We start from the raw sequence: 22,362 nt of genomic DNA on the forward strand, positions 1-22,362 counted from the left end.
TTGTTGATTTTTTTGTAAGTAATGATTTTCACACTCCAGCATTTTGTTTATAGCTGAAGTAATTTCTCTAATTAAGTTTAATAAATCCTCCTGGGTGTTGTGTTTCAGTGGATTGTCTGTGCTTCTGGATGTCTGCCTGCGGAGGGTTCACAGTTCAATGGTCACATCTCCTCCTTCGATAAGCAGAAGAGCCTCGCAGTGCGGCAGTCGTCAAGCGGTCGGTGTGGATGGGCAGAGCGTGGATGGAGCAGTATGTGATGGTGATCCACGGAGCCAGGAAGCAGGCTAGCTGTTAGCCAACCTCCAGCCGCCGGCGCTTTCTTCTTGTCGGGGAAACCCACCACCTTTCAGCAGGTATTAAACTAACTTCCGAAACACAGCGATCAAGTCACTTTCACGTTCTCCCTTGGCGCTAACTGACTTCGCTAGCTAACCAGCTAGCCGTGTGCTAATGGAAGCTAACGTGGCTATCGAGGGATTCAACCACAACTGGTGACGAAATACTTCACAGTAAGTGGAACACAACAGAGTTAACGCGAGTGCTACTGTCGAAGTAGTGTTCAGAAAAGTGTACGGACTGATAATAGGCGCTTAATGACCAAACCAACACCGCTAAAGGGCGACTCAGGCTAGCTCAGGCTGCACCTAGCCTTGCCCAGGTTAACCTGAGTGGCGTGCCACTTCCTGAATTCCAGAGGCTTGTTGAAATAAACGTATTTACATAGCAGGTTGCACAAGGCTTTGCATGCATGTACTTACAAAACTCAAACAACCGGTTGGCTGTTCAGCAGTCACTGCGGTGTGTTTGTATGGGACCAGACGGTAGTTAGTCTTAAATATGCTGTTTCTCTGATAGGTTCTTCCCACTCGTGAAAACATGAACTGTAATGTCTCCTGTGGAAACGGTAGGTCCCAGCTGTGATGATGAGGACCTCACTCTGTCGCGTTTTCACAGCAGCTACATTGATTAATGAACTAATTGTCAGCTATTAAATTATTCGCCAACTATTGTGATTACTGATCAGTCAGTTTGAGCAGTTGTAACTGGAGAAAAAAAGCAAAATTCTCTGCTTGCAGCTTCTTAAATGTGAATTTGTTCTGGTTTCTTTGCTTCTCGGTGACAGTAAGCTAAATATCTGCCAATCTAAGGGCATCATCTTGGGTTTGGGTGCACTGATCGACATGTTTTACCAATTTCTGACATTATATAGACGAAACAACAAATCAGTTTGTCAAAGACTGACGAGCATATTGTCTCTGGGATCCCTGTGCTCTGCTCTCAGGTGTCTGGACCGGCCACGACTGTGCTGTAGGTCAGCATCTGCACTGTTTGCTCGTAAATGTGACAGACTACACCAACGCATCCAGCCTCACTATGGGTCAGGACAGGGGGAAGTACGATTTCTACATTGGTCTGGGACTGGCCATCAGCTCCAGCATCTTCATCGGGGGCAGTTTCATCCTCAAGAAGAAAGGACTTCTGAGGCTGGCGAGGAAGGGATCGATGCGGGCAGGTAGTGGTCTTTTCTGAGCATCTGATACACACAATAATGGTTTAGTCAACTGCTAACATCTCCAACTGTTCTGATTATCAGTCAGAAAATCCTCTGATTTCAGCTTTATAAATTGAGATATTCCTGGTTTCTTTCCTCCTCTATGACACTAAACATATCCTGTTTGGGTTGTGGACAAAACAAGACATTTGGGAAACACTGGCATTTTCTGCCAGTTTATAGACCAAACAACTAATCGATTAATCAAGAAAACAATTGCTAGAATAGGCAACAGTGAAACTACCCATTAGATGCACCTCGAAAGGCAACTAAAGGGACACAATGTTGGACTGCGTCAGCTGAGTTTAAGGCACTCCCTGCTGTAGTTGTGCAACTATGAAAACTAGCTGCAAAGTCAGACCAGTAGAGCCGTCCCATCAGCATACCTGCTTAGTTCTTCTCTACATTTCAGGCTTGTCTGGTTGTGCTCACCTGTGTAGGTGTGTGTGTTTGTATGAGTCATCGACACTCTCCTAATACCTAGCAATCATTAACTTCAGTGTTTCACTTGACCTTCAGCTCAAATCCAAAGCAGCTGCCTGACTTGAATCACTGTGGTTGTGTAATTCAGATTTTTGCTTACATGCAAGTGCTATTTAAATGAGTGAATTCACGTGTAATGAAATGCTTTTGTTTGTGTTTTTGCTTTTCAGGCCAGGGAGGTCATGCATATCTAAAAGAATGGCTGTGGTGGGCTGGTTTATTATCAAGTAAGTTACAACACTGTAGTTTTACATAAGTAATGTGATAAGTTTCATGCACATTTAGCATATATATATGTGTGTGTGTGTGTGTGTGTGTGTGTGTGTGTGTGTGTGTGTGTGTGTGTGTGTGTGTGTGTGTGTGTGTGGATCCTCCACTTGAATTATATGAAGGTTGGTGAAAAACATGTTAGGTTGCTGTTGTTTCTTTAGAACTTTTTATATTGCTGTATTTTATTATGCAAAAGTACATTCTCACATCAGACCTTAAGATGTCTTCTGACTTTTCTAACCAGACATTTGTAAACATGGGAACGTATCTTTGTGCTTAATATTGTTGCAACAGACAGTAAACCTCCGGCAGCACTGCAGTGTTTACCCGCATATGTCTACCTTCATTACATTAGCTCCTCTCTGTGAATCAAACGCTATCTGAATGTGACGGCTTCTTTAAATGACGTGAGGGGGTATCACAGAGACAGACCTGCTAATGTTTCGGTATCATTTTCAGTACACAAGCGATGTACTTGGAGTTGTGTGAATTGATATGGTGTCTTTTCCCACTGACATTAATTACACAATGAATGATATTAGTATCATTGTTATACTATTTATATATGTGGTATCAATTTGAAAAGCAAAATCCTAACATCACTCACAAATTAGGCTTGGGCGGTATCCAAATTTTGATAGTCAAACTTCCTTCACATTTTACCGAGGTATACGGTATTACCGTGACTATTACTGTTACTGACTTGTGCCTTCACGTTCGGAAATTGAATACTCGCAGCAGTGAGTGGGTGGTTGATTCGAGATGCGTCCTTAGGTTAGAGGTGTTTCCATCTCTCGAGATCACCTTTTGATTGCAGAATTTACAAATTGCTTCATCGGTATTTACCGGCTCTCCTTTCTCGTTTGCCTGGAACCCGAAATACTCCCAAACTGCAGAAGTTGTTCTTTTTTGACAGCAAGTCACTCCATGCGGTATCTGCCACCCCCTCCCCCGCGCTGTCACGTGACGATGTCACGTTCATAAACTTTATTGAAAGTCTCCAAAAGTAAGCTAAAACATAACTGTTTAAGTAAAACTGAAAATTCAACCACACAAGTGGACTGGACATCAATTTTAGGCATTAAATGACTTTTATTTAATATTTAATCCTTATGTTAACCTTTCCTGCTCAGCTCCCGACCGTGGTCAGGAAGCCCAGGGGAGGACAGTTGTCCAGGGGCGAAGTTACTGTTGTTACTTCGGGGTTAACCCACTTCACTTCCTCAGCAGTCATAGAAGGCAAAGACACAGGAGCCCGGCCTTATTGAAGAATACTGCAGCCTTTATTGTAAAATAACAGTGGCTGAACCAAACAGTTGCGCTAACCCAGCAGCTACACATTTCTTTTCTCTTCCGCCCTGAACCGACTGTGTCGTCTTCCTCGCTCGCGCTGCATTCAGGGTCGCTCGGACATCTCACTCTCCCCCTCTCACACACACACACACGCTGCTTTCTCTCCCTCTCTCATAACGGAGCCACACACCATTGCATTTTTTTCATGACGGTATTGGAACTGATACCGCTGCTATTTTTAAACACCAGCAGTATATGGTATTACCGTAATACCGCCCAAGCCTAACACAAATACAGTTTTAGTATTATGGAAATTCTAAGTATAGAGGCTTTCGTTTCACTTTTACATGTATGATCAATATTGTGTGTCGTAAGGACAGAATGGTGCCACTTTAGCGGTTTGTTGAAGCAGCAATGTCATGAATCCCACATGTGGACAGAGCTAAAGGCATCCCTTTCACATTTGGTAGTTAACCTAATTTGTCCTAACCTTTTACAGTGGGCGCTGGGGAAGCAGCTAACTTTGCAGCGTATGCCTTTGCTCCTGCGACACTGGTCACTCCACTGGGAGCCCTCAGCGTGCTCGTCAGGTACACGTGACTCACTGCATGAACTGGACACTTAAACGTTGTCTGAGTTCACGTTACACTTGTAATTGGATTTGTGGAGTCGCTGGAGCGGCTGACTGACTGTAAATGCTGTTAAATGTTGTTTGCAGCGCGGTGCTGTCGTCATACTTTTTGACAGAGCGGTTAAACCTGCATGGGAAGCTCGGCTGTCTGCTCAGCATCTTGGGCTCCACCACCATGGTGATTCACGCCCCGCAAGAGGAAGAGATAAGCAGCCTCGAGGAAATGGCCAACAAGCTGGTGGACCCAGGTACAGAGGAAACGACACGAGAAATCCTCTTCAGAGATATTTCCCGTTTCACTTCGTTTTTATGTCATCATTAAAATGTTGATACGTAAACAGTAAGAATAGTGAAGATATTCAGATGCTTTATTACCTATGTCAGTGCTTATTTTCCACAATACAGCGTATACAATCCTGCTTATTGTCTTGATTTAACCGTCTGAATCCCAAAACCTTCTAGCAGATTTAAAACACGTTATCTTTAAAAAGATTACCACCACTGCATTATTTACACAACCAGAAACCATAGAGACAGAATCGTAATATTTTCAGGTTTCTCACAGTTTTTGAACAGGACTTCCAGTAATGTAAGAAAAATTTCCCACATCTATGGTAAAAAAAAAATCATATTTGACCGGTTGAAAATCCACAACTGTGTAGACACATAAATTTGTGGACTTTTTTTGGGCTGGACTTGCACTGCAGCTATTGTATGGAAACAAGTTAAATGTGTAAATAACATGTGGAGCCAAAAAGAAATTATCAAAAAACATAATTTTTTTTAATTGGTTTTGTGGATTTATGGCATAACACGGTTATACTGTACCAAAGACCTTTTTGAGTTCTCTTTAGTTCTCACCATGGTTGTGCTGTTTCTATAGAGGTCCAGGACTTTAGACTGTAGTAAAACATAAGACTGTGACAGAGGCCAAAAAAAAAAAAACTAACCTCAACTGCTTGGTGCTCAGTGTTATAGCCTAAAAAAAAAAAGTTACCTTCTTGTCCTGTTTAACAGCCCTTTTCTCTGTTTTTCGTAGGGTTTTTATTCTTTGCCACTGTAGTCATCATCGTGGCGCTCATCTTTATATTCGTCGTGGGTCCCCGTCACGGTCAGACCAACATCCTCGTCTACATCACCATCTGCTCAGTGATCGGGGCTCTATCGGTGTCCTGTGTCAAAGGACTGGGCATCGCCATCAAGGAAGCCATCGCTGGGAAAAGCGTGGTGAGAAACCCACTGGCGTGGATCCTGCTGTTGGGTCTGGTGGGCTGCGTGAGCACACAGATCAACTACTTGAACAAGGCTCTGGACATATTCAACACGTCCCTGGTGACGCCCATCTACTACGTGTTCTTCACCACGTCCGTGCTCACCTGCTCCGCCATCCTCTTCAAAGAGTGGGAGCACATGGGCACCGACGACGTCATCGGGACCCTCAGCGGCTTCCTCACAATCATCGTGGGCATCTTCCTGCTCCACGCCTTCAAAGACATTAGCGTCAGTTTGGCCACTCTCGCCGTGTCCATGAGGAAGGAGGAGCGAGCCTTTCCTGCTGCCAACGGCGTGGCTTCCCACAGCACCTACGAACTGCTACACGACGAGTCCACCGAGGACATGGACAGAGAGATAGGCTTGCCTTTTGATAGCGTCTCCAGAAGGAACGGAGCAATGAGCTCCTCATTGGATCACTGAGGAACTTTTTCTCAGCTCCCTACTGACTTAGCCATGGCATTGCTGCAGACATGGCGTATGAAACAATAAGACAATCAGCTGTGTGGGGAGAGTAACTCGGACAGACCAGTGGATTGTATTTGATGTTTTAATTTGCCTTACTTTTCTCAGAATATGAGCTGGTCATATTCGGTTACCGTTAGAACCTAATTTCATTCCTCTGTAGCGCTGTAAATAAGTTTTTCTGAAGAAATGTTTTGTTATATGTACATGCATATCATGCACTGACTTACTTTCTATAAATCAACGAAGATGAAGTTTTAATATATATTCTATATGAGGTCCTCCTGACAGTGACATTTGATAGGACATTCACTATAATTTGAGTTTTTGTGATACTTGAAAGTAACGATTTTTGTTGGGAGTCATTCTGAACTTTTTTTTTGTAGTTTTTACATGAAAAGCTCGGTGAAACCAACAGATTTGTTACATATTTATTGAATTAAAATGATTAAAACATTTGAAACACAAGGCACAGTGAATAAATGCTTAACAAGAGTATGAGCTTTGTTACTTTTCCATTTCATTTAAAATGTTTAGCATGCATGTTCAACAGTGTAGAAAATACAGATTTATTTCCACCCTCACTTAAAATAGGTTACTGTTCACCCTCAATATTCCACCACTGCAAACCCTTAAATACGTATCTGATAAAACTAATTTCCCCTCCCTGATCTATAGATTCTGCAAGTACAAAACAAAGAATAGTTTATCCAAAAAGTTGATGTGTCTATTCTTTTCTGATAAGGCACAAGTGAATACAAAAAAAAAAATATTCTGACAAAAAAAGTGGCCCAACTTACTACATTTAATGGTCCTTGGCTACTGAAGACCTAAAGGAGATGAGGAGTAATATTGGTGGTAGGCTGGTAATGCTGACAGTGTTTGGAAGTTCACGCTGGTCCACAGAGCATCTCAGCTGCTGGCGAGCGACTGGTGAATCGGCGGCTGGAAGCATCGCACGTGTTCCACCGGCATGTTCTCTCCATCTCCAGACTTCAGGTACTTGTTCAGGATGGCAAAAATCTCATTGTTGAGCACTTGGAATTTGCGGATTCTGTCCACCATCTTCTTCAGGGGCTGAAGAGAAACAGAACACACGGAGCATTGTGATCAAACAAAGGCTTGCACTCATTTAATGTTTTGGTAGCTTGACCCTATGAATTCTAAGCAGTTTTGGAGCTCTTTTTTCACTGCAATATAAAGTCATGCACTTCTATGGAAACAGCAGAACAATAGGTAGAAAAAGAGAGAACTCAAATGTCTGTGGAAGTATGACTGCTTGGTTGTAATGGCTTAAGTCATAAAAGAGTAAAGAGTTGAATTTGTTTTACTTACTTTACAAATATGCGAACAAATAGAACATTTTTTTCTAGTTTCCATAGGTATTACCGACATTAAATGGTAACTCTACATACAAAAAATATTTAATTACTTTGTTTGGTTCCTTATTCTCTGTGTAAACAAAACCTGTGGCTAAAAGTGAAGCTAAAAGCCACAATTCATGGAGGAATACAATGAATACAGAGTTTTTTTGTTTGTTACAGTATCTGCAAAGATTGGCAATTTATTAAATGAGATATGTACAACAAAGTGATTCTGATGAAAATATAATTAAGACAAGTAGCTCCATTGCTGTTGAAAAGTTAAAAATCCTGAGATTCTTTATGTTCACATAATTTCTGACTAATAAAAAGGTATTTTTGTGATTTAAAAGAGAAAACTAAACAAAACATGCCTTTTGCTGGCAGGTTTTAGAGTTCCTTCATGCATGAAACATAAACATGTAGTCTAATTTTATGCATGATCCATGATGACAAGCATACAGAAAATAATACAGACTGAATGCTATAACTGGTCATGTTCCTTTTTGATGTCTCCAGTTTTATGATAAAAATAGAAATGAATTTGGAAAAAGGTCACTGAAATATGCAGGTGCTGAACCTACTGTGCATGGCTGCTGTTCCATTTAAAGCCTGTCCTGTGATGAACTTCCTTCTAAAGGTTGTGTTTAACGGTCTTGTTTATCCGACTCACCACACTCTTGATGACCTCGTCCTTGCCGTCGTGTTTCTGCACCTTGAGGAGATGGTAGCTGAAGTCGAGGATGTCGAAGCGTCTTTGTTGTCCCAGGAGGGCGATGATCATGCAGCCGGCCCAGTGGAGGCCGTCTCCAAAGCACTGCCTGAAGAACGGGAATGAGGTGTGTGAGTATAACTCATAGAGGACAGACATAGCCACTGTGACTTCACCAACTGGTTTGTTGAGCGGTATTTTACAGCCTTTAGTTGGTCAGTTCGGACACTGCCATACTAATCTATAGAAGCCAGATATAATGGGTTTGGGTTACACAGCAGCAATCTCTCACTTACAAGGTAGCCTTAAACATTCTCTGCTTCATTGCCTGTTTTAGTCTAAATTAGCCAATAAACACATCATATTGGATTAACCTTCGTGTCGTCCTGCTGGTCAAAAATGTACCGGTTTAAAGTTTGAAAATGTGGAGAAAAAATAAATTTCACAGTGAAACTTCTGATGTTCACATTTTCAACATTTTGGGGAAATCTTTGAACATTTTTTGGTGGAAAAAAAGAAATGTTACAAATGTTTCTTAAGAACACTGACAAAAACAAAAAAACAACCAACATCCAGCAAATTTCGCTGGATTTTGGTTGATTTTTTTATGTGAATGTTTTTAAAGAAAATATTAGAAGTTTTACTGATATACATGTAATCACTTCAGATATTTTTAGGATTTTTTTGAAGATTTGTACTCATTTTTTAAAAAATATTTTCAAGAATTTTCTTGCCAAATTTGGGGGATTTTTTTTTTAAATAAAAATTTTAAGGGAAACTTTTAAGGAATTATTGGAATTTTCTTCCTGAAGGTTTTGCAAATTTTCTGAAATTCTGAGAATTTTTCTGCTGAATTTTTGGATTTTTTTCAGACAAGGAAACATTTTTTTTGGTGCCCATAAATGAGGACAACAGGAGGTGAAGGGAGACTTAAAAGTAGCTACTGAGACATAAACTCATGAGGAAAATGTTAACTGAGATAACAGATCAAGTGAGAAGAAAGGCCAGTTTCTCATAAATGTCTATACAATTAGACTTATTTTAGCAAACAGAGGAGTCGCCCCCTGTTGGTCAGACCTGGAGGCAACGTTCATCTTCTACATTCAGTCAACGGTGAAGATGTGGCATTTCAAGTCATGAGAAGATGTGTGTGCTGCTGCACTCACTCCACTGTGAACTCGTGGGCTCCCACAGGGATGCAGTACACAAACTGCATGGCGCTCCAGAGGCGGTGGAACTCCACACACTCGTCCACGTGCATCACGCCGTTGCTTGGTAACGGCCCACGCCAGATGGGGTCTTCCAAGAAGCCTCGCACGCGTGTGAGGATGACCTCGAACATGGACAGACCGCAGCACAACCTCTCTTTGGTGAGGAGGTCGCCCTCACGAGCGATGGCTATTTGCTGAGAGAGAAGCAGAGCAGGAGACAGCGGTATTAAAAAGACCGGCAGAGCACAGATCTTTCATTTGGAGCGTGGTTCAGCTGCTGATTCTGTAATCAAAGCAGTAAAGACAGCTTCCCATGCAGGCTGTTTAAGTAGCCCCTACCTGTGGGGTGCCCAGGCGCTCTATCAGTGGAACCATATGCAGTGCTGTGTATTTGGCTTCCAAGCGCTTCATCTTGGCATCCAGGCGTTCCCCCTCTGAACAGCAAGGAAAAGAAAAGTGTATTTGTACCGTCAACAAATCCCATAAAAAAAACAAACAGCTGATCTTGCATATGAACTACTATGAACTAATTTACCGCTCTGTGATCAGGAAAGTCACCCTGATCACAGAGGATCCCTCTCACCCCTTCATCACTCCTTCCAGTTCCTGTCATCAGGTAGACGTTACAAAGACCCACAGGCCCACAAAAATGTCTACAAAAAATCCTTTATTCCCACTGCAATAACCACCCTGAACAAAATAAAATAAGACACTGAGCACTACATATTTATTTTTAACATTTCTTTTAGACATCTATTTTGTGAGTTTGTGTTTTTTTGTGCTGTATTTTATAGTTGGAGCCTGTCAAAGAAGAATTTCTGTCACCATTTGGGACAGACAAAAAAGTCTATCTATCTATCTATGTAGTCAGACTCCAAAGTAATCCTCAGGGGAGCTCCACTGTTAAAATGCATCAGTACTGTTGCAACAACTGACTTGTTCCTTCATTACCATAAAAACAGAAACATTTTGGTTTATTTACGTCATCCCACATGTTATCTGACTGAGAACTCAAGGACACAACACAATGCAGGTACAGTGGAAACCTGTCCATCACTAGGTCACCCCACTCCAAAACTGTCATCTTTTTTATTCTAAATAGGACCATAATTTAAAATACTAACAGCTAATAAAGTCTCTGTATATCATTTCCCATTTTTACCTTTGACGTGGACTCTGGGGAGAATGTTCTGGAAAGGTGCAGCATGCAGCAAATCACAAACTTCTTCCTGCGACTGGAAGGAGAACACAGTGAAACCTCAGAACAACTGGTAAGCACATAAAAATGCATGACACACCGTTTACATTGGATTCTGAACTGGTTGTGTTTCCCTGATCTTATCTAGATCCGTACCAGACTCTGCTCACTCAGCAGACAGAACAGGAGGGCGTTGCCGACTTCCCTCAGGTTCTGGAAACACACCGTCTTCAGCTCAGCGTACTCAACGATGTCCTTCAGCTGGTGGTGGAAGAACTCCAGGATACCTGAAAAGACACACAGCCAAGTTGTTTCATCTCTCATTAAAACATTATTTATGTAACGTTAATAATGCACATACTGTAAATTATTCAGCAACAGTAACTATAGCAGCACACAGTTATGATTACGGTAACTCCAACTCCCTACACGTTTGCCTTAGGTGGAACAGCATCTAGGGACTACTGGGGTGGTGAAAGGCTTTAAAATTACTGGAATTTTAATGAGAATTTGGGCCCACAATTAAATGAACATCAGTGACTGAGATACCAGCATGGACAACACAAGAAAAAGTCAGCTAATATTAAAAAAATCCCATGTGGACAAAATTACTGGCTTTCAATTTGGGTAAATCAGACATTGTAACACTTTATTACACTCCTGTCATCATGCTTTTTGGTCGCTGTGGCAGCTAAGTGGGGAGACTAGAGGCTTCTCTGTGCACAGATGTCCAGCTAACAGTTAGCGTAGCCTGTGTGTGAGGTGCTTATGAAATCGGTAAAAAATTAGTCTAAAAATAAACAAATCTTCAGCAAGTGGGGTGTTTTGGGTAAAATGTATTTTATATGTTGCCCTGCAGGAGATGCACTGAATTCAGGTAAAGATCATTTTAAGTCTTATTTTGAGTGGAGTGCAGCAAAACATAGTGACATGCTCCAAGGACAACCAAAGGAAAAATGTACTTATTTGCTGTAAAATAAATGAAGAAGAGAAGAAAAATAATCCTGGATGCTGCATTAGGCCAACAAAGAGGAGAGGCGAGTTTTGCACCTACCTGGGGAGCCATACTCATGACGTGGCAGCCTGCAGATCTTAGGCATCACTTCCATCAGGGTCTTCACGTATTGCATTATGGTACCTTGAAGCTATTCAATGAAAGGAGAGCACTGTTCAATCACTTAAAAGGTCATGACGACAAGCAAATTGAACCAACAGTAATTACCACTTTTTACCATTTATCTTATATATGACAACTTTACTCTCATTCATAACTAAATGAAAGCAGCCTCCTCACAGTGGCATCCTCCATCTGTAGCAGCAGCATTGAAATTGGGCCTCCTACACACCATTATGGCTTTCCCTTCACACTCACCAGGCTTTTGACGACCTTCAGCAGCTCCTCCATTACCACAGCGATGCCCTGGTAGCCCAACAGCCTGCACATGGCTTTGATGTGTGGGGGGCCCACAAAGTTTCGGTAGGTGCCAAATATGCTGCTGTACGCCAGGTTCAAGGTCTGCAAGCCGAGAAAGACAGGTGACAGAGAGAAACAGTTTGAATAAAGATTATTTGAAGCATCAGGAAGCAAGGACGATGGATGATAAATGTTTTGGGTTTTTTGTACTAAAGTCACTGCTTGCTAGAAGCCTTGCCATTTTTAACAAATGGGTGCTGAAGGGTAAGTTTGACTCATGTGGGTGTATTAGTGGCTGCAGCAGAGCTGAGTCACTTTGTCACGCTGGTAACACTTTCAACATCCAAAAGCACATTAACAGTTTCTGCCGGGGAATTTCAAAAATTACTTTAAACAAAACTGGGTTGATGTAAAGCTGAAAATCCATACTGACATGATGTGTTCAAAGCTGACAATGAAATACAGCTTTCTCTTTTGGAAGTACATTTTGTTTTCTTTTATTTACAACATTGTTTCCTCCTCTATACTGGATGATAGTTATTTATGGATAACCAGTTCCACTCTCAAACCTTCAGATGCAGTATGTCGCTTTATCACAGGAGATAGTGAAGGTTCACACCATTGCTTACTGGATAAAAAACCGGCTTTCCTGCTCTGTCATTGAGGAGGCACCGGGCATTTCTTTTTTTGTTCATAAAGCTATTTTACAAAAAGCTTTCAGTGCAGAGTTAGGAAGATCTACTTTATGCTGCTGTGCCCCACATATTTGAAATATGCTTTTACAAAACTTAAAGGTGATCTCATTAAATCCACTGAGAAAATTCCAAGGTTTTAGCTGTTCTTAACTGCAGCTGTCACTACTTTTACATGTTTTTATTGAATTCATATACACAGCACCTTTTAAAATGATCTTTTTTTATTATGAATAAATTAAACCAAGCCTAACTCCTGTTACTGCGCCCCCTACGGACTTCTGCAGAGATTGTTTTCACAGATGAGGAAACGATGGGCCAACAGTAAGGCTGTACCATTAACTGTATAGAAGATTAAATGGACCTAGTGGTCATGACACCACTCACTACCATTTTGAAATCTTGAATTTGGCCATCGACATCTTGTTGTTTTTTTTGGCACTGAAGGTGACAAGCAAGCAGTGGGTTTGACTGAAAACTTCAGGATATGCATGGCCATAGAGTAGCCTTGTTCTAACACACACTCTTCTCTATCATCTATTATACTCTAAATGAGACCATAACTTACTAAATGAATACTGCACTGTATTGTAGGAGACTTCAAACCATTGGGACTAGGAATGTCTGTTTCAAGCATGTGTCGACTCAGACCTAAACCTGATACTTTGTGTCCGCTGTGACACAAGTGTCACGAAGAGAGAGCACAATTTGTGCTGTTAGGAATGCTAATTTCTAAGTATTTTCTCAATAAATGCATCATTATCGATCAATAACTGATTTACTGTTAACGCAAACTGTGGACATTTGACATTTGCCCTGTGCTGGCATCGCTGATGGTCAATGGACACAACATTTACTGCAAAATCGCCTCTGTTACATGTGCCACTGGAATAAAGAAATACTGCCCGAGTCGATCCCAGCTGGTGTCAAACACAGCGCCTCCAGACAGAGGTCATTAAGCAGCACAGAGGACTTCGTCATGGTGATTCTTCACTAGCTAAACCCCCACAACACTCTGCTTTCCAACCTGGAGCTGTACTTAATGTCACTGCCTCCTAAAGGAAGGTGGCACAACCAGCTAGTGCAGCAAATCTACAACTCTTGAAGTGCGTATTATCTGAGAAATGTTATCAGATCTACAGATAGTAATATTAAATGTCCTGGATTAGACTGTCCATTTTCTAAATACAATGTAAAGTAGTGGCAGGTACAGCACAGCTTTCAGCTTTAGTGTAATTTCAGCATGACTTTGGTTTAGGGTTTTAGCATGCCAGCATTTACTAATTACTATACCCCAAAGTACAGCACACGGCAGAATTTTTGCAGAAACTTGGTAATAAACCAAAGTCTGGGACAGAGCGAAATGTTTTCACGTCATGATGTGGCCAGAGGAGACGTCAGGGAATCACCAAAGTCATGACAATAGTCAACTTACTGCCTGGGGCCCATGAACGCCTCAGTAAAATGTAATAGCCTGGATGGCTAAAAACTGGCATGAATGCGCTCAGAAATATTTTTATGTGTGTGGTAAATCACGAGACATCTTGTGTGCAGATTTTAGCCTAAGGGCGGCACAAGAGGAAAGATCTAGTGTTAAAGATGCAAATGATATGCTTTGCAGCAATGTGCCCTTCAGATTTTTAATTTTTTTTGTAGATGTGCAATCGTGGTAGAAACATGAGTGCCAGTGCAACAGTTGGATCATCCTCTGGGGACCACGGAAAGCTACAGCAAATATCATGAGCAATCTGGCTGGCAGTTGGTAAGAGATTTTTCTGGGGAACAAACAGGGGAACAGATGGATCGACCAACTGAACCACATTTCAGTTCGTCCCCAGATCCCACCAGTAGATATTTAGGATACCGTTGCATGGGCCAGAGTGCCCATCAAGAGGAAATTAATGATCAGTATCACTACAAGGTCTCTAAATAAATGAGCAGGGCAAAAATTGGGGGTGAAAAACAAAATTAAAACATCAGAATTTCCAATCATTTAAATACAATATGCATATAATGACCCGTTTAGATGCAGGGGAGAGTCGCTCCCTCTCTTCCCTGCTGCACAGAGATGAAGCTGCTGTTGTTGCTCTAATCCAGCAACACTCCCTCTAGTGTGGCCACAGTGGAGATAAGGACACACTGATCTCTGCTTCAGTCCTGAGGTTGCAAACCCACACAGGAGCATCAAGCGTCAGAGCTCAGACGGTGAAATAGATGTTAATATGACTAAATAGCAGCAGCATAGGATCATCTGGACACCTCAGGCAGTACAGATTGAGTGTTCAACACGTGCTGGCACAGTTGATCTGGTAAGTCTCGCCCCTATTCATTTAATGCTCTGAATTAAGGACCACTATTTTGTATCCAATTAATTGCAGATTGCAGCTGATGCAAAAAAAAAAAAAAAACAACGTGTGAAATGAGGCATTTACTGAAGTATTTCCAGTGACTTGTACATCAAAGTCAGATGTGATTTTGCTGCTTTAACTTTCTATATGATAAAATGCATCAAGAAACAACTGTAAACATACAATTTAGTGAGACCAGCTGTGTTTCAAAATGTGACTGCTTTGCTATTTTTGTATGATGGCTCTTTTTGGAAAAATATGCAGCGCAGAGCAAAAATAACATAACTAAACCATATACTTTAAATGTTCACGGCTCCCCTGTGTTAGTCTGAAGGAGAGGAGGCAAAGTAAACATTATTTCACTCTGCCATTTCAGACCAGAAGATAAAATATGGGATTTTCTCAGACGCATGCTTTTAAAACCCCAAAATCTCCTCCACAATCAAATATGTCAACATCTGTTTGGGGTCAAAAGCATGTTATTATTTAGTATTCTGTAAAAGAAAAATGCAATTTTCAATATGCACTATAGATAATCAAAGCTAAAGCCAGTGACCATTCTACTAAATCCTGCCCAGTGGGTTTTAACAGCTCAAGGTTGACAGATCATCACCTCTCTCTTGTAACAGGTGACCTGCAGCACAGACGAGCCTCTTCAGAAATCATCCTGCATTATGTCATTTGCTGAACATCTGCACAGAACCCTCCCACCAGTGCAGTTTGTCCCAGATAATCCTTCATACAATGCTTATTATCCTCCGATATTGTTGTTTACTTTTTATTGCTTTGCATGATATGAGCGAGGTCGGGGCGGGTGGCCACCGTGGTTTTCAGTAATTGTGTTTGACATGATACACTGTGAGCAGAATTTAAAATCAGGATATAATTACATGATTTTTTTTAAATTGTAACTTAGCCCCAGGCGATTCAGTATTCAGGGTTATTTTTGATGCACCCAGGAGAAAAGTACTGAAAATCAAGAGAGTCGAAAGATGTTGTAATCATGCCCAAAACGCACCACAAGGCCAACACTGATATTTTTATGCTGATTTAATGACTGTTAGTAATAGAGGCTCCATTTAGTCTTCAGGTTTTTCAGACAAGAAGAAATTTGTAATTATTCTTTCATGTCACGTCTGACGCTGTCTGTGAGAATCAAGCTGTCTGTGATGCTGGTCTGTTCAAGAAAAGTGTTTTCATCTACTATGAAGCGCATTAACTGTTTTAAATCCATAAAGTCAAGAACAAATGTAAAAATGTTTTTGTGAAACAAGGGTAAATTTTTCCGACTTTTTCCATTTCCATTAACTTTTAGAATGTGATGCTTCAAAATGCATGTAAAACTATGCTACGGGAGCTATTGTGTTGTCTGAAGTTACTTCTGCCACTTACCTTGTTTCCATAATGTATTTTTATGCGCATTTTGGAGTACTGATCACAAAATAGTTTTTATGCTCAGCTGAGTTGGTCGTTGACAGGTTCAAATAAGAGTTGATGATGATGCGAACATTTCCCTTGACTGATCAGTTACTTCTGCTTCATACGTGGTCTCTAAACAGCATGAAACGTGGCAAATACCATCCGACATGAAAAAATAAATAAAACTTTCCCGATTGAAAACAATTCCTGAACAGTTCTCTCCATTTTCTGTCATAGATTGCCAAAGTTTTGTTTGTTTCTTCTTCAGTGGTTGGAAAACACTTTTGTTTATTTATTCTCGCAGCATAGTTTTGTGCTCCAAAGCAGTTAACGGAAACAAGCCTGATTTCAAAGTTTTCATAAACTTGCTTCCCATTCATTTGCTCATTACACGACAACACGGCTAGTGTCTCACTCTGTGTTTACATCATCTCTGTCTTCCAGTTCAGGTTTACAGCGTACGACAACTGTAACAACAGAGGAAGCCCCTCCCTGATATCGACTCGGCTCCTCGTCATGTCGATTGTAGTCTACAACATCTCCTCCACCTCAGCCAGGGTGAGCTGGCCGGCGTCCCCCAGCTGCCTGGACACCTTCTACAGCGTCATGTACGACCCCAACTGGAACAGCCTCTTCTTGGGCTACAAGCGCAAACGTTTCTCGTATGAGGAGCGCATCCCCGTCAGTCAGACCACCACGCACATCGCCAACCTCCTGCCCCAGACCGCCTACTTCCTGTGTGTGACGTGTCAGGCCGCCAATCCGGTGCGAGACCAGTGCCAAGTGTTCAGCACTCTGAGCGAGAACAGCGATGGCCACGACAGGGCTGGATGGGAGCTTGCTATGGGCGTCTGGCTGACCTGCTGCATCTTGCTCCTGGTCATCGCTGGCATCCTGTTGTGGGGATGTCTTCACACCGCCTGCTCCATTCCCGGCCGGGCTGCAGACAGCCTCCAGGTGGTGGGCAATTCGACCCATCCAGACATGTCCTCATCCGGACCCCTCTACACTCCAAGAGGCAGCGAGGACAGCACCAAACATGCCCACAGCTTACAACCCTCCCTGCTCTCAGCGCAGCCCACTGGCCACATAATTAACCAAGACCATGAGCTGAGGACGCTGCCTAAGCTGTCTGGCAGTGAGCCAGCATGAATCAACTGGATTAAGGTCATCACAGTATTGTTCTGCACAGACTGAATTGTCATAGAGTATTTTTATCCACTGATGAAATCCTATTTGTGCTTAGGGGAATACACGTTTTCACAGGAACCATTTAAGACAAAATATTAGAAGACTACTTTAAAGTTTTCAATGACAAAGGTTTAGAAAAGGAACCAACAAAAAAAAAACCTAAACAATCTATTATTATTATTAATTTGTTCCACTGAATATGAATCTTTTCTTATAGAAACTCACAAAGTACTTTTTGATCATTCTGTTCCTGTGGTAAACTGCTAGATTTTTTTGACACAAACATTTACATTTGTTCTATTTATTTTGCACATAATTTAAGAGACTTCACACACGGTCTCCCATAATGATGTTTTTCCACTTTCATTCTATAGATTTACCATAGTGATATGTAGTAAATGTTTGGCTTTAACACTAAAGAAATCCTCCACATGAAATCCAAGAAAATAAAGTGACTACGTATCATGCTTTCTGTGGCTGTGATGCTTAAAGACAAACCGTACTGACCTTGGACCCGTACAGATAGTGAGGCTGAGCGTTGGGTGGCTTATCTCTCTGGAACTCCTGAGAGAAAGGCAGGATGGTACGCACAAACCTGCACACACAGATAGGGATTATTGTCTCTGCTATCACAGACATAAAGACATAATACAGACAATAAAAACACCCACACACTTGTAAGAGCCCGTATACCTCAATAGCAGCATTGTGCTGCAGGAACAGGTTTACCTTGTACAAATTATATAAATAAAATATGAACAGAACAAACACTGAGCTTACACAACAAGTGAACAAGTTCAAAACCTGCTTAGTTACTGCTGCGGATGCGTCCTTCATCCATAGATTAAAGCCTTTTCCTGATGTGGTTTCTTTAAAGAAGCTTATAACCAAACACACAATACAGTGAGTCCAATGGAGTGATTTATTAGCGCTCATGTATTGTGGGTAAACCTCAGCTCTGAACTGTGCTACAGGGTCTCACACATTTTAACAAAGCTTCATGCTGTTGGCTTTTACCTACAGGGTTTCCGGTATATTGTTGTGCTTAAATTAACTTGCACTGAAGCCTCTGGGCTAAACGCTCGGTCAAATAATAGATTAGTTGACTGTAAGAAAATGAAAATCGATTCATCACTCTCCTTTTTAAGAAAGATTATCAAAGTTCACATGCTCCAACTCTGGCAATATGTCAGTATCTGCTGGGTATCTTAGTTTTATAATATCAAACTTAAAGTCCTTTATTTAACTTGAGTTTGGGCAATTAATGAGTGATTGATGTTGTTCATTGTAGGAGGAATGGAGTGTGTCGGCAAACACAGAGCTGATTCAGGCTGCCAATATTTAGCTACAATGATTCAACTACATTGGTCTGTAACTGCTGTCCAGATTCATTCCATCATGTAGACTGACGTTAGAAAAACATTTAACACTACTTTATGCAGTTTGCCTTGTGTGAGTGTTACTTCATGAAGCAAAAACAGGCAGAGTGAGCCTGTGAAGCAGAGCTAACATTTGCAAAAACATTACTGTTTTGAAAAAGGACATAGTTTTGAATGATACACTTACTGAACAGAGCACACGCCTGCATGTGTTAATAAACACAAATTGCCTGGAGAGCAGAGTAAATGCTAACTGAGTCAGCCATTGCTACATAATTGAAACAGACACTCAACTTCTGCTTGCTTTGACATAACCGCTGCAGTGATAAAATAGATACTGGGAGAGCTGCTGGTTAAATAGATACCGTCCAAAATAACTTTACATTGGGTGGTCATAAGTTTAGATGCAGTGTGAATTTAGACTCAGTTGCAGTCAGCTGTCTTTGATAATGAAGGTGTGCTGAGAACGTTGTTGTTGAAAACATACCGTTGTGAAAAATTAACAGAAAATTACTTTTAGTCATAATAGAAGGACTGTTCGTCAACCAACCTTAAATCAACTCTGCACTTCCACTAGACCACAGCAATACACCGTAAGTGTGAAACAGATCACACAGATAGATCCATTCCTTTCTAGCACAATGTTCTTTACGTGTTATTTGAGTGTTTAGCAATATCAATAATAAGTCGCAGAAATGCTACGACTTTGCCCGAGGTTTTAGGTTTAAAGCAATTTGGTGAAGCAGATAAGAAAGACGTCCTCCAAATATTATAAAGTAAAAGAAGATATTGAATGGAGGCTTTTAAAGTGATTTGGACACAGGTCCGGGGCAACATGATTAGATAATGGCAGTTGCATGCTCTGTCCAGCTGGTAGATCCAGCTTTGCTACGACAGAGGCAGTTGGAAGTATTTGCATTTCTATTTCCATTTATTTGTTTAGAACTGCGCTGATCATTCTGACCTTTCCATAATTTTGACCATGCTTTTTCTTGAATGGGTATTTGAGCACAAGTAAGCAACTTACTGCCACTTTGTTCCTGCTAAAACAAGATGACATGGTCATCAATATCCCCCGCCACATGTGAGGTTTATGAGTCTATATCCAAAATAGTGATCAAGGGCCATAACTCTGTTAAATATTATCACACAAGTCTCATTTTCGAACTTGATCAAGGTGTCCATGGTGTGAAGCTACACACTAAATTTCGTAATCCTAGCTGTAATAGTTTCCGAGAAAAGCTATCCCCTTCATCTCGGACGGACGGACGGACGCAAGGAAGCACGGACGGACGCAAGGAAGCACGGACGGACGGACGGAGGCCAAACCTATATCCCCCTTTTCCACTTCGTGGAGGCGGGGGATAATAAAGACTACTACAGTGACTAAATGTCCATTAAGTAAGATTAAAGCACACAGGCTTGAATTCATTTTTTGGAAAACCATTAGCTGTTGTTGTCTATTTTCTATTGTATCTCCTTTCAACAAATATCAGGATGAAATAGCTAAACAGTTAACAATGAGCAAACAAAACACATTAAACAACCAGCAGGGTCTTGAAACTCCAAAAGTAACGCACCTGTTAGTGGAGCCGTTGTAGCAATAGTTGGGCAAGAAGTCATAGTTGAGCTCCCAGAAGACGTGCAGTGTTATTCTGCCGTAGGGAGCCGAGACGTTGTGGTTGGCTTCGCGAAACATGGCGTCCAGGCTGTCCAGAGTCAAAAACTTACTGAGGAGCTTGTGCGTCATGCGGTTGATCTCCAGAAGACCATCCAGTTCCTTTAGTCAAGTAACACACAAAAAAAAGTCCACAATTGCACACCAACAAATGTCTCTAACTCAGTCCAATGACAATTTTTAACTAAGCCTCCAGAAACGCACTAAAATACTGTATGATCCAACTGTATGATCATAGGTAGAAAAGAGAATGTTACCTAAATACGTGCCATCACTTGTGTCCTTAATAAAGTCTGAAATAACGTACCATGATTGAGGTAAGGTCCTCACTCTCGAAGCGATTGATGGCGAGCTCCAGAGATTTGTAAAGAGCAGCTGAAACCCTCTGAGAGATAAGTCTGTTCAGATCAATGGAGCGGCCGAGGAGCTGAGGTTCAAAGAAGTTAGTAAGAGAGACAAAACATTAGGGCAAAATAATGAAGACGACAGAGCAAAATGCATGATTGGTGAGGCATATACCTGGACGTGACGCTGCTTCAGCAGAGTCTCATAGCGGTTGGAGGCTGGCCAGGGAATGTTGGCGCCTTGGTTCTTGCAGTCACTTCTCAAACGTTTGTCAAGCAGAAGACTACAGGATTTAAAATAAACGGAGAAAGAGTCAAGGACCTTGCACAAGTGTGAATCAGCTTTTTAAAAACTATCTATTCTGGAATGAAATACGAAATAAGTGGCAGTCAGACATATCTCCTTTACATCAATGCAAACAAGGGTTCTCCTGCTGGAGTTGGTTTAATTTGCAAAACTCAAACAGAAAACCACCACTGAAGCATTATATTATCTCACTGTATACAGTGCCTGGCTTGGACTCTCTGGAACATTCATCTTGTAGTCTTTAAACCACTGCATAGTTCTGGTTGGACGCTTTCACTCATTGTCTTGCTGGAATACAAATCTCAAGGATCACAGTTCTCTTGCAGACAGCATCAGGTTGTCCTCTATGATTCCACTATATTTTGCTACATTCATTTCACCCTCTACCTTTACAAACCTTCCAGGGCCTGCTGCATCCCCACATCATAATGTTGCCGCCACTACCATGCTTTACAGTGGGGATGGCCTGTTTGTGATGATGAATCCGTTTCACTTTGACATGAAAGAGTTGTTTTTTCTAAATTCTCATCCAAAATGCCAAATTAGATTGATCGGGATTGTTACGACCTCCATAAGGTTCAAAGGGGAAGGAGGCTGCAACATACGAACAATGACAGTGACTCAGTGCAGAAAAGCAATAAAAGGAGCAAACTACTATGGGTGTGAATACTTTTTATAGGTCCTGTGCATCTGTTCAAACACTGGTTTCATTACTGAAGCTTCCTCTAGTTAATTTTGAAACTCTGACGCGGATCACAGTAAAAGGAACCAGGCTGTGTCTCCCATTAGCCACTGCTACAAAAATGATAAGGTCATTATCCATCTCATTTTCCCTGCTGTTGTTGATAATGGTTTAATAACACCAGTCTGTGTTTAGAAATGCTACTGCAAACAGCATTTAGCATTTATGAACGCTGCTCTGGGCCGCCATTTGCAGCGGTGTTGATATTTACAACAGCAATTACAAATGCCAGATATAGATATTGAAGTATTAAACAGCAGGGAAAATTAGACTAAAACACCGTCAGCTTTAAACTCACAGCTGTTCTGACTTGATGTCTACACTTTCTTTCATGAAAAAAGGACATCAGATGTAATCACTGACTAGTCTAAATGAAGCGGTATTTAGGTAGTCATTTCA

General features: G+C 41.4%; 3 protein-coding genes across 6 annotated transcripts in view; 2 read left to right on the forward strand and 1 right to left on the reverse strand.

Annotated features, from left to right (window-relative positions):
• The first annotated feature begins 181 nt into the window (after nucleotides 1-181).
• nipa2 (NIPA magnesium transporter 2) lies at nucleotides 182-6,462 on the forward strand. 3 transcript variants are annotated; one of them, XM_022201951.2, is made up of 6 exons: nucleotides 182-510; nucleotides 1,284-1,514; nucleotides 2,207-2,263; nucleotides 4,099-4,189; nucleotides 4,318-4,478; nucleotides 5,270-6,462. In XM_022201951.2, the coding sequence occupies exons 2-6, from the start codon at nucleotides 1,376-1,378 to the stop codon at nucleotides 5,923-5,925; spliced, it is 1,104 nt and encodes a 367-aa protein (XP_022057643.1). In that variant the 5' UTR covers nucleotides 182-510; nucleotides 1,284-1,375; the 3' UTR covers nucleotides 5,926-6,462. The 3 variants fall into 3 exon arrangements, with proteins under 3 accessions (XP_022057643.1, XP_022057642.1, XP_051803132.1); XM_022201950.2 differs by having other exon boundaries at nucleotides 182-354; XM_051947172.1 differs by lacking the exon at nucleotides 182-510 and adding an exon at nucleotides 528-905.
• Nucleotides 6,385-22,362, reverse strand: part of cyfip1 (cytoplasmic FMR1 interacting protein 1) — a 37,879-nt gene continuing 21,901 nt past the window's right edge. For both annotated transcript variants that reach the window (XM_051947171.1, XM_051947170.1), the window contains exons 20-31: nucleotides 21,090-21,198; nucleotides 20,878-20,997; nucleotides 20,473-20,672; nucleotides 18,021-18,108; nucleotides 11,822-11,965; nucleotides 11,504-11,594; nucleotides 10,606-10,736; nucleotides 10,414-10,486; nucleotides 9,591-9,685; nucleotides 9,207-9,445; nucleotides 8,002-8,149; nucleotides 6,385-7,044 (exon numbers count right to left, since the gene is read on the reverse strand). In XM_051947171.1, coding sequence (XP_051803131.1) covers nucleotides 6,880-7,044; nucleotides 8,002-8,149; nucleotides 9,207-9,445; nucleotides 9,591-9,685; nucleotides 10,414-10,486; nucleotides 10,606-10,736; nucleotides 11,504-11,594; nucleotides 11,822-11,965; nucleotides 18,021-18,108; nucleotides 20,473-20,672; nucleotides 20,878-20,997; nucleotides 21,090-21,198 — 1,603 coding nt within the window. In that variant the 3' untranslated portion in view covers nucleotides 6,385-6,879. The remainder of the gene's footprint in view (nucleotides 7,045-8,001; nucleotides 8,150-9,206; nucleotides 9,446-9,590; nucleotides 9,686-10,413; nucleotides 10,487-10,605; nucleotides 10,737-11,503; nucleotides 11,595-11,821; nucleotides 11,966-18,020; nucleotides 18,109-20,472; nucleotides 20,673-20,877; nucleotides 20,998-21,089; nucleotides 21,199-22,362) is intronic.
• LOC110945676 (fibronectin type III domain-containing protein 9) lies at nucleotides 14,679-17,980 on the forward strand. Its single transcript, XM_022187264.2, has 2 exons — nucleotides 14,679-14,864; nucleotides 16,767-17,980. The coding sequence occupies exon 2, from the start codon at nucleotides 16,839-16,841 to the stop codon at nucleotides 17,472-17,474; it is 636 nt and encodes a 211-aa protein (XP_022042956.1). The 5' UTR covers nucleotides 14,679-14,864; nucleotides 16,767-16,838; the 3' UTR covers nucleotides 17,475-17,980.

This window comes from Acanthochromis polyacanthus, chromosome 4 (assembly GCF_021347895.1).
Source record: "Acanthochromis polyacanthus isolate Apoly-LR-REF ecotype Palm Island chromosome 4, KAUST_Apoly_ChrSc, whole genome shotgun sequence".
Lineage (NCBI taxonomy): Eukaryota > Metazoa > Chordata > Actinopteri > Pomacentridae > Acanthochromis > Acanthochromis polyacanthus.